This window comes from Gallus gallus, chromosome 11, assembly GCF_016699485.2.
Source record: "Gallus gallus isolate bGalGal1 chromosome 11, bGalGal1.mat.broiler.GRCg7b, whole genome shotgun sequence".
Taxonomy (NCBI): domain Eukaryota; kingdom Metazoa; phylum Chordata; class Aves; order Galliformes; family Phasianidae; genus Gallus; species Gallus gallus.
The window spans coordinates 15981153-15993425 of NC_052542.1; the positions used below are offsets into that span (position 1 = coordinate 15981153).

General features: G+C 36.8%; 1 protein-coding gene across 7 annotated transcripts in view; it reads left to right on the forward strand.

Annotated features, from left to right (window-relative positions):
- Positions 1–12273, forward strand: part of CDH13 (cadherin 13) — a 432936-nt gene that overhangs the window by 369654 nt on the left and 51009 nt on the right. For all 7 annotated transcript variants that reach the window (NM_001396286.1, NM_001001760.2, XM_015292521.4 and 4 more), the window contains 2 exons: positions 8442–8624; positions 9726–9979. In NM_001396286.1, coding sequence (NP_001383215.1) covers positions 8442–8624; positions 9726–9979 — 437 coding nt within the window. The remainder of the gene's footprint in view (positions 1–8441; positions 8625–9725; positions 9980–12273) is intronic.

Here is a 12273-nt window from a genome sequence, read left to right on the forward strand (position 1 = left end):
TGTTAAGCTGTGACTTGAACAGTGCAATTGAATTTGGAAATACTTTTAAATTGGGACCTTTTTCCACTTGCTATTCAATAATCAAGTCTCATTTAACCTCAGTGTTAAACCTGATGTTGAAATAACTGGGTTCCAAACCATGGTGACATTCAGTATGAAGTTGTTGTCTCTATGTGAACCTCATAAACTAACTTATTTCCTTTCTTATAACAGTTGAGAGGCAATCTTTACCTTAACTTTAAACAAAGAACAAATAGCTATTGGTGCTGATTGCCAAATTATGTAATAGTCTGCATACTTAAGTTCTTTAAATCCAGAATTGGTGCTTTTTCAGAAAATTGTCATCAACTTCAAGTTATCAAAATTGATGCTGAGTCACTGGGTTTCTCGTAATGTATGTGACCAAATAATTAAAGCAGTCAACAGCATTACAGACTTCACTTAAAACAGACTATGTGTCTCCCAAGAACTGAACAGGTTGTCTCCCCATCAGTATATAGGCTGCATTGTATTTATTTGTATCTAGGAGGAGACCAAAGCCACTGCAGTAGTTTCTCCTTCAGTCTCTTCTTCTCCTCTTGCCTACAGCTTTGATGTTCAGAGTGAATTCATCTGTCCTGCTCTTAATGAGGATATGTTTTCTGAACTCATTCCATATCTCAACAAAATCCAAAAGCATGACTTAGTCTGGGAAAAATAGTAGGAGGAGTTTGTTGCTTACAGTCCTGACCCATGAAGCAAATGCTCCCCACCTGTAAGTGTCACATGAAGTAGTCTTAGTGGCACAGGAGAGTTTGGGTAACTTCCTTCTAACAGGAGCAAGCAGCTTCCACACTTTTTCCATTAGTAAGATACCATAGCTAAGCTCATCCATATATGTCAATCTTCAGCGTCAGAAAATTTGTTTTGGGTCAGAAAAATTCTGCTAGAAATGAAAGAGGAGCATTTAATAGGCCTCCTTCCCTTCCCTGGTGACTGCCATTAGCCTTAGTGAGAACTGTGTGGATTGTTGTCGAATGCTTGTAGAACTCTTCTGCTTCTAAAATGTGGTGGAAGAAAGTGAAAGAAAAATGCAGCTATGTTTGTTCTATTCTAAAAAAGACATCTAGGATTTTAGGAAGAAGATAGACTTTATGCTGCTGTTGATGGGAAGAGCAATGAGGAGGAAATAATACTTAGCTGGGTTGGCTGAATACATCACAAGTGCTCTCATAAATGTGAGAAGCAGATATCTCCCTGGTCCCTAGGCAATGCTGATGCTGTAACAGGTGAATAGGTGTAGTCTGCTCTTTCATGTTCAATCAGATCATCATTTTCTCCAATGCTGTTGTTTGAAACATAAGGCTTGTTCTACTTGGCAGGGGGTATGGGAAGCTTTTTGATAAGAAAAGAACCTTGCTATTTCTTTGAGTTTTTCTCAAAAGTATGTGAAGTACAGTAAACATACTGGCCTTTCACTCTTCTCTGTCCACTGGAATAGAGAAAGAGCATACTATAATGTGACCATCATTCCAGAACTGTTCATTACATTTGTGGATATTTTAATTATTCTATAAATAATTGAATGCATGTTGCATTTATAGGTGGAAAAAGTGAAAAAACAATGTGTCATTTCTAAATGTTTTATACATGCTGAAAAAAAATCAACAGTATGTTAGACTTCCTTCTAAATCTGATACAGACAACTGTACTACGTGTGATGAATATCCTGCAGGTAACAGGCTTTGAGGCAGGCATTCAACACATGATTAATACATGTTAGAATTCTCTTTTTGCCTTCACTACATCTTTGTGTGCAGGACTGAGAAGTAATCAAAGTCTTCTGTAAGCAAAGGTCTTCAAAACTACTCCAAATAAGCGGCTACTTCCAAGTAGACTTCACTATCACTTATGAACAGTTCCTAAATTGCCTTTTTGTCTTCTGTGAGCAAATTAATGAGGGGATAGGAACACAACAACAACTTTGAAAAGTGTTTGAGCACTGCTGTGGGGAAAGAAGCAGAAAGGAAAATTCTTTAAATCAATTGTGAATATTATGAGGATCTGATTCTGTATATCTTTCAAAGTTTTCTAACATTCGTGCTAAGAGGGATAAAAGGACTCTTTTCATTACCACTTCAGCAAATTAACAGACAACTCTTGCTGCACCCAGCATGTTATTCGTCCATCCTTTCTACCCTGTTTCTGCATTCTGTCCCTGCCCTTTTCAGTCATGAATGCTGATACCTAAGGAATTCTTGAAGAGATCCAGACAAGCCCTAGTGATCTGTTGGTTCATTACAGTGGAAAGCTTGAAGGACCCAGAGCATGAAGAAACAGCCTGATTAATAATGTCTGTTTCTTTGTTTGCTACATTACTTGGACTCCTTAGCAGTACTTTTCCAAGCAGACTGACAAGTAACAAAACAAGTTAAAGTCACATTGAAACCCCCTCGCCTTTCTTTCATCATTCATGCGTATAATATCAGCAGTGCTAAGCATCTTTGTGTTTTTCAGTAATAAGGCACAAATTTATATAGCCTGCAGAAACTGTAGCCACATTACAGAGAGCAGAATTTAATCTTTGGCCTTCCATTTAGCTAATTAATCTTCTGGATTTGTTGCTGTTTTTACAGGCTGCAGCTTATCTTTGACAAAAAATGTTCCTTTGGTCTTTCATTACTGAGCAGTAGTTTTACTTTGTAATGTAACTGGCATGTGCCTTGAACGATCACATGGTGTTTACATTGCATAACCTGTGAAATTCATTGAAAAGTGCTCAATCTTATATATGTAGAAAGATTTTTTTTTTCTAAGCTACAGTTGAATTCTTTCTGTAATTTCACTAGGGAGATGGAAGAATACTATGTACCTCAAAAAATATAAAATAAGCTGAAAGAAACACTTAAAAAAATAATAGGGTGCCCAAATGCCAGCGTTACCTCAGTAAGATGGTGACAATTACTAAAGACTGTTCAGGTGACTCATACCTTTAATTTGTGTTTTGCATCTAGTTTACAACGCCAGTTCTTGTCATACTATGATAGTGCTTTATATTTACATAGTGTCTTTCTCCTAAATTGCTTCCAACGTGTTTCATACATTGCTGTGTGTACAGATTACATCAATTTAATCCATTACATCAATACTGTTGTCTCTGCAGTGAGGTAGAGCAACTATTTGAGTCCATATGGTAAAGGCAACACACAGCGTAAAGAGAAAGAAAATACCTTCAAAATGTGTAGATGAAATCAGGGAGAATGTAATACCTAGTTAGAATTTGCCCTGATGACAAAATTAAAAATACACTTGTTCATATGGAGAGTTCAGCGTAAGGTGAGTTGGTTGGGTCTTCTTTGTGGCTTGCTTCAGACCCCAGTGCTAGAGCAGCACATTTGGGCATTTTGTTGAAATGAAAAGGTGACTGAAGAATCATCAGTATCACTTTGTTGTGTGCTCTAATGTTATGGAATGTCAGTGGGTGCAATTTTTTCCACATGGAACAATTCAGTACCTTTGCTTCATCTACACTTTCACGTCAGATGCCATTCCATCATACTGCCCCTCTGCTGCCATCTGTCATGCAGCAACAAAATGGAATGGAATACTGGTGGAAAGGTTCAGCCTCTACTGCCATACCACCAACATCCACCTCTGGGCCAATATAATAAAAATAGGAAGCATTAATTTTGAGCAGCCCTCTAAGTTGTTTTCTTAACAAATAGATATTGGCCACTCAGGTGCATGCCTGCTGAGTGATAACATGCAAAATAAAAGGCACAGATCTAAGTACAGACAGATTGTATAAGATTGTATACATTTTCCTTTGTATTTTCAAGGAATTAGATAGAAAAATGTTTGCAAAAGATGTGGACTTTATTGGAGAAGGACAAATACAATAATATAGCTTCCTTGGGGAGTTTCTAATGGAGCCGTGTGAATTAATATATCCCATTATTTCTCATCTTTTGTAATATATAGATGGGGAAACAAGCACATGATAATAACTCAGAATACCTTCAACTAGAACGTTGCCCTGATTAATGCAATCTGACGTGCAGTTTTAATTTCGTTGTTCTTGACTGGGAATCACAGCATGTAGAATCCTAATGAGCCATGGGGTAGTGATCACCAATCCCAGACACGTTCATCTCACATTGCATTTCTGCTTGTGGCAGCTCTTTAATTTAGGTTATATTAGTACCCCGCTTTGAGGCAGAAGTTTTTCAGTGTCTTTATAAAGGCATTAAGGTTATACCCACATGCTCATCTCATTGCTTGACAACAGAAATTCAGGTGATACTGATGCAATTAAGTGCATTTGTTTTTCTGTGCTCTGAGAAAGTAGTAAAGAAAACCTCACTTATTACATAAAAACTTTAAATAAGGCCATTGGATAAGAATCCAATTTTCATCCAAACTTTTATTTGAGGCTGAAATAGGGTTAGTATCTAGTTTCTCAGACAATAACACTTTACGGACTGCTCTTTCCATGTATCTCCTCCATGATGGAAATCTGCCAAGTTTTGATTTTCTTGAGACCATACTGGGATATCTTGCTGTTCACTAAGAGCTGTCACTGAGTGCCCCACCAGTTCTACATAGAGCTCAGTGTGGAGGAGGATTTGACCCAGCGCTAGGTTATATCCTGGCTCTACCAGGAAACAGATACTGATATTAAGCCATTGCAGACTGCTGAACTGAGGTTTGCTGGGGACTATCCTGGGTACACTTATATGATCTATATCCTAACACAGGTGCTGTAAACCTTGCCATCCCTTTACTGACTCTCCCGTTGTAAGAAGTGTATGCTGCTTGTTTTCACTCTCAGGACCCTCCATGAAACTGTCTTTGTGCTCCCTCACAGGAATGTCCAGTAGTTGGTGTCCACTTCCCTGAGCTTCTCTGTGACAGCAAACATAGCTAATTCTCAAATGAATCTCTCTGTGCTTCGTCACAAGCACTCTCACACTCTTCATCCACATCCATCCCTTGATTTTTTTTAATGAATCTCAGCAACCTGTTAAGTCTCACTTGTTTACCCAAATCTCACAACTCGGGGTAAACCACAGGCCATTTCAGCCTACCCCTAATTGCTCATTGTTTCTAAATTGCTATTGGTCTGTTGTTTGTCTTTATTTTTTGTTTTTACTGTAGAAAAGCAATTGTTTCTAAACCTCCAAGTGTAATACAGCGACCAGAATTTCCCAGCTGAATTTTTGATAAATACAATAAATGACAATATGGCATATCACTCTACAGAGCAAGTAAACCTTACATATTCAAATACTCAGTTGTAGTAAGTGAACATAGCTCCTTCCAGCCAAGTGCATCTCTGTCCTAAGGCCTTCTAAATTATTAATATGGGTCCAGATTATAGCAGTTTAAATAAAGTTCTGAACTCATCTATTTTATTCTTAATTTATAGTGGTGCTTAGGGGATGTGCGGATATTTAAAAAGAGTAAAATCAATTAATTCATGATCCAATTATTTGTATTAGCCCTTATGGGGTTTTATTTTAGAGCACTGGATCAGCCTCTCCCAGTTAAGCCCTAAGAATGTAAAGCCTTCATTTTGAAATATGATGAACCTGTAGTTATCTTTTCCCTATCTGCAAATCTAATTCCTATTTTTGTCTTTTCATTAAAATTTCCTTCTTAGCTTTTGTTTTTGAAAGGGAGCTTGTATAAATATAGCAGATTTTTCTGAATATCAGGAAGCAGATTTTTTTCTTATAAAAAGGTGACTGAACAGGCAAAAGAGTTCACCTTGAAGATAATATACCCTTTATTTTTCTGTGCTTTTCTGTTTCACAGCAGATATTTAGCTTTTGGAATCACAATCTGTGATTTATTACGCTTTTCGCCTTCTATAGACCCATATGATAACTTCTGCGATTGGATCATTCTCCTTTTTCATCCATCTTGAACAGATTTTAGTATAAATTCCAGACAGCTTCAAATACCCCTTGTGTTTGTATGGTCATTTCTAAAATGCAGAGGATGCTAGGGCTGATCGTACCACTATACTTGGAATGATCCATCTTGGCACAGCCTCTGCCTATAGATATTGTCAGTTCCTTGATCTGCAGGTGTCATAATCTCTGCAGTTTTTTGCCCTCAGCAACACTGTGTGTCCTTTCTGAATTGCTAATTCACCGCAACTGAAGCTACTGAGAGCAATTCCTGGCAAAAAAAGAAAATGAGTGCAGAAGAGAGCCAATATCAGCTGAGATATCTTTGCATTAGATACCCTTAAAATGACATGAAGTTTTTTTTGAGCTTGGTGGCACATTGTGGAAACCTTTTCCATCACAGTCTTGCACTGGTAGGGTAAGCACATCAAGTTTCTCTCTCTGCCTTCTCGATTATGCATCTAAATAAAATAGGCAGATTTTAAATTATTTAACCCAAACATGTTGAACTATTCCCACCATGATCCAGAGAGTACTGAACACTGCATTGAATCAGACTAGTTTGCTAAGGACAGGACTAGAAGGTCTGTAAGGCTTAGCAGAGGGTGCCCTGTCAGATCTAAGATTCTTGAGGATTAACATCCTTGAAATCTGGTCACCATATTACATAGCAAAATAGGAATTGCTTGGTATTGGACAGTCATTTGGAAAAATTCTGAGTAGTGTCTTGTTTTATACGTGCTCAAGCTGAGACAAAAGGAAATAATACAGAAAGATCAGACCAATCACTTATTTTCAATTAGAGTTAAATATATCCAAATGTGCTTTCCAGTGACAGCATTTTTGCTGAGCTTACCAATCTTTACCAATCTCGGTAATCATTCCTCTGTTATTTTCAAGGTTCTTAATAGAGATTTCTTTTGATTTCACTTCAAAGCAAATGAAAATATTGTTATATTGTCATTTAAAGTTAATTAAACTGCAAATGAACTTAATGATCTGTCCAAAACAAAGCTCAGTCACAACCTGTTACATATTAACTATTGAAATCAAAAGAGTCTTTCAATTCTTTGTTAAATGCACCAAAGAAGATAGAAATAGCCAGTCATTAATGTCATCCTTTTATAACATCAAATTTGAGGCTGGAAAGCTTGAATTGAATACATACACTCAAATTACACCATTAAATTGAAAAAAAGCTTGGCAATATAAGTCAAATTTGTTGGAAGAAACCAAAAATAGATAACTGAACACAGTAAAATACATAGTTGTCTCCTCTACTTTACTATCAGGAAATACATTTTACCTACTATCTGTCCAGATTTTGAAGCCTCTATATATTAATAAAATACCATCTTCTAGATTCTGCATTCTCACAAAATCTGTAGTGTTCTGACTTGATGTGGTCTGTAAGACAGAGCAAGAGACATTTAGTCTATTCAGATGATGAAGTCATTTTGGTGATTTGTGCTCTTGAGTGACATATCAAACATTGTCACTGACAATGAGCAGGGGTGGCAAAGCCTATTCCTGTCATTAAAGTTTGTAATTTTGGACTTTTGAAGGCTTAATCCCCAGAAATGCTAAGATTTCCGTATGATCTATAATAGTACTGCTGATGTTCAGCATTTCTGAGGATTAGGTATGTTATCAGTCCAGTTTATCCACCTGTATAGCAGGTATTATCTTATCTCTGTTGCATACAGCCCTTTTAGCGTGTCAGCTGAAAGTGCTTGAAAGGTGAGGAGTGTTATTAACTCTGACCCTTGCAAGCTTTTCAGATGGTTTGCTCAATGTTTTTGCTACTTAAATAACAATGATGTTATACACTGTTTCACTGGAAAGCAAATTAGAGAGAATTTTCTTGCATAGGGCTTGGCCAACTGACTAGCACAACAAACTACACAAGGTCATAAAACAACTCTTCTACTGAAAGGGGAAACATTGCCTATGAGTTATGCAGACAGAATGATAGCAGAAGATCCAACTATAAATTTTAAAGCAACCGTCCTCAGCTCCAGAATGGTATTGGAACACTTTTGGTGACAAATGTTTCATGTATTGATTGCAATATAGTGAAAAAAATAATAATGATGAGGAACTTTATAAAAATAGTCATCTGAAATGCAAGACAACTTTACGTGAGAGGGCAAGAATGAGCTATTTAGTCAGTTATCTCTTCTGCTTAGTTTTGAGTGGAGTTCCCCTTCTGGTAGCATCTGTACCCATGCAACACTGCATCTGTTTTCAGGATTCACTTTTCCAACAGCATGAGAGGAACAGTCTTTTTATGGTCAGAATCTTCCAAAGTCTGAGTCCTGTCACATTGCTGTTTATCTGCTGTCCACTGAACGCAGAGCAATAATGTGCTACCTTATATTTCATGGGTGATAATGTATTATATAGAGCCTATAATACACGGTTTCAGTCAATGTTTTTCTCATGTTGTGGTAAATAATTACTGCTGGCTTGTATACTATGTGTGGGTGTGGTCAATAATTGGAAATATTAACAATTTCCTCTTTTTTTTTTTTTTTATCTTTGTAGTTTCAGGCCACAGTAAAGGAAGGAGTCACAGGAGTAATAGTAAACTTAACTGTTGGTGACCGAGATGACCCAGCAACTGGAGCATGGAGAGCTGTCTACACTATTATTAACGGAAATCCAGGGCAGAGTTTTGAAATCCATACCAATCCCCAGACTAATGAGGGAATGCTCTCTGTTGTCAAAGTAAGGATAATTTGCTGTTGTACTGCATTATTACTGTTAAATTTCATCCCCTGGATTTACTGTGTGGGAGAAGGCACAGCAAGGATAAGTTTCTCAAAAAGACAGCCATCAGCCCTTATTTCCTTCAGCCAATATGTATAACTGCCTTTTTGTTACAGTAACCTTGCTTCTTTAGTGATAACAACCTGCCTGTTGCTACCAGTTGTTTGTGGTAACCATCACAATTCACTAATAGTAAGAGTTTACAATGCAGAGTTTTTTGTGACTGAGGTTACAATTAGAATTCAAGTGCCACGTTTTGTTCTGCTAAAGCACATGTGCTACAGATGCCAGGGAAGTAAAGGACGTGGCTTCAGGCTAAACTGGAGGGTTCCCTCTGGTCCCACATTTCTAAAGTATTACGAAAAAAAATATATCAGCTTTGTATGAAGACAATCCTATTTTAAATGCTTTAAAAAATAATTGAAAAAAAGAAGTCCTGGTTGCTGCCTGTATGAACGTTTTCCGTGTTTGACTACAGAAGAGACATTTTCAGTACTTGAAAGTAATTGAATATTTTTCCATGGCAGTCTTTTGGTTTCAAGGTAGGAGCTGAGAAAACAGTCTGATGGTATTTATCATACATAGCTATCAAGTATGATGCTCTGTTCAATTAATGCATACTACATCATAAACAAGCATGTATGTACGGGAATTATATGTTTGAGGTACAGAAAAAATGTATACAATTTTAAATAGAGAAACATCTAAATCTTTCACCAAGTGTGATTGGTCAGCTCCCCAGTAGTAAAACTCAAATGGAGCCATTTAAAAATAACAGCCGAACTCCTATGAACTCTGTGAGTATAAAGAAATCAAGGCATTAGGAAAATTTTAGGAGCAGCCTATGCGTGTTACCCTGTAGGCATGGTGAATTTTTTGCTTTTCGCTGCTGATATATAAAGAGGCACTTTATAATTATTGGCATGTCCAATGCTAAACTCCTGACTAAATATCAGATGCAATAAATGCTTTTGTCCTTTTCTGGCTAATTTTGTCTCCTGAAAGCTTCCAGGAGTGGGGTATGAGCAGTGAGTGTTAAGTACTCTCTTTGTTTTACAGCCTTTAGACTATGAGATTTCAGCATTTCACACATTGCTGATAAAAGTAGAAAATGAAGACCCGTTGATTCCAGACATAGCCTACGGTCCCAGTTCCACAGCAACAGTTCAGATCACCGTTGAGGATGTGAATGAAGGCCCTGTTTTCCACCCAAACCCAATGACAGTGACAAAACAAGAGAACATCCCTATTGGCAGCATTGTGTTAACAGTAAATGCCACTGATCCAGATACTTTGCAACATCAGACTATCAGGTGAGTGTACTACTCTTTAATTGTCGTTGGCCTTCTTTTGCTAAAATAACAGAAAAGCTTAAAACGATATTATTTAAATGTGCTGGTATTACTGAATTACAAAGCTACTAGCAGTGACAGAGGGAGACTGCAGTATACGGGAACAGCATCTGCAGTTAGAGCAGGGTATGAAGGCCAAATGTGCTCACTAGTTTGGGTCTGGCAGAAAGGTTTTATCTTCAAGTTTCTACGGGTAGATGTGTTTGGAGTGTGGGCCTTGGTCTGGGTTTATGGAGATTGCATATCAAACCACACAGTTCTCAGAATCTGCTGTTATATCACCAGTGTCCTTACTGTGATTACACTGGTAAAATAAAGGCCAAGCAGACAAAATGCAGAGTTTTAAATAAGATATTACACTAAATATCAATGACCATGAGCAAGCAATGCTGTGTGTCTACAAGAGGCAATGAATATCAGATTTTGATTGTGTGCACTGTGTGAGCAATGTCCATCACTGCAACAAAGTATGTATCTGTTCAAACTGTGCAGATGCATACAAACAAAAGAACAATAGAGGACTGGTAATGTTACTTTTCATTACTTTCAGCTGATATAAACTGAGGTCTGTCTAACTGCAACATCATTTCTCATTAGTTCTCTATGTAAAATTTGTAGAAGGGAATGATGTCTATTTGTAATCAGCAGATTTGGTTACTCTAGTAGATATGATAGCATAAATGCATTTCAAGAACCATCAATAGTGCATTGAAACGTTTGGTGCCAATGTCCACTTGTAGGTTGAATTTATGTCTTGAACTTCCCATGTCTAAATCAATTCATAGTATTTATCTCTTTGAAAAATTCCTAAGGACAGCTGTACTTCCGAAGCAATTTTCATTCTCACTCTTTAGCTTGATGTGTTTTTGTAGTCTGAGAAAGAATTTCATTTAGAAGCTCAGACAAGCTGGCAAAAATATATTCTAGTGAACAAAACATGACTCCAAGGCTCAAAAGCACACAGCATGCTACGTGTTCTGTGCAAAATTAGCAATGAACTTTCATAGTATCAACTCTTTAATGTACTGATGTTAGCATTTCAAAGATACTCAAGTTAGAAACATCATCCTGGAAACAAGAACCACATGCTCGTATTGACCAGCCATATATAATGTAGGCATCAAGTTTAATCTTACTCTAAATTATACCTGTCTAAAACTGGGTTAATGCTGACTTCTGCGACTATAGCCAGGGCTGTGATTTCCTCTGAAAAGGCTGCAATGCCTATAGTGAATTCTAGAAAATGGATATTGAAGAAAGAAAGAATCAGACAGAAGCAGGGGATTTATATTTGGGTGGGAAATAACATTTATTCCTCTGTGATTGCTGCCAGAAAGAAAAGGAACTTGCTCAACTTGGATCACGTTTCTTAGATTCATTAACCTATTTTTTAAAGTGTTTAATTCCCTCTTGTTTCCAACTTTTCTAGAATTAAGGGAAAAAAAGAAGGAAATCCAGCAGGCCCCATTTTAATTATAACCCAACAATTTATTAATAGAACAGTAATGAAGTTTCTGAAATTTGATTTCTTAATCAGGGATCACTGTTATTTTTGTGCCAGATTTAATAGTTTAATTTTGGGTGCCTCTTCCCAACCTCTGAAATTTTAATCAGAAGTTTCAAGTGTACATGTCAATGAGAAGTTAAAGGCCAAATTTAATAACATTTTGCACCTTGGGAAATTAAAAGAAGAGCCTTATTCTCTGAAATCCATTATTAACAGTAGATCTTAATTAAACACAGTTACGGTCCTCAATATTTTGTCTGTGAGGAGAGGTTGGTTTAAGTATTTTTTCCTTTTTTGGATTCAAGAACTCCATGATATTCAGTAGTTAGGCTTTTAACTATGTGTAAATAAGTTGTTTATTGCATCTTATTTATAATTTTTAATTAAATCAACATTCTTCTCTGGTTTCATGGCTTATCATGGCAATGTATTTTTATTACCTACTGTGCTCTTGGATTTTAAATTATTTATGTAAATATATTATTGCAGTATTTATTCTCAGTAAGCAACGTGACTGAATGCTTCAGAGATATCTTCACAAGTTTATTATAGCTCTAAAGCATATCTAATTCATTAAGTAGAATTTAAATATAGCATTTGAAGCTGGAGAACTCAGAACCCAAACTGCAGTGAGTTTCATGGGAATAAGAAAGACAGCCATAAATATCTGAAGTGGTTTATGCAAGATATGTATTTATATGTGTCTATAATTGTTTTTATCTGCACCTGATTCCAGCTGACTCCACAT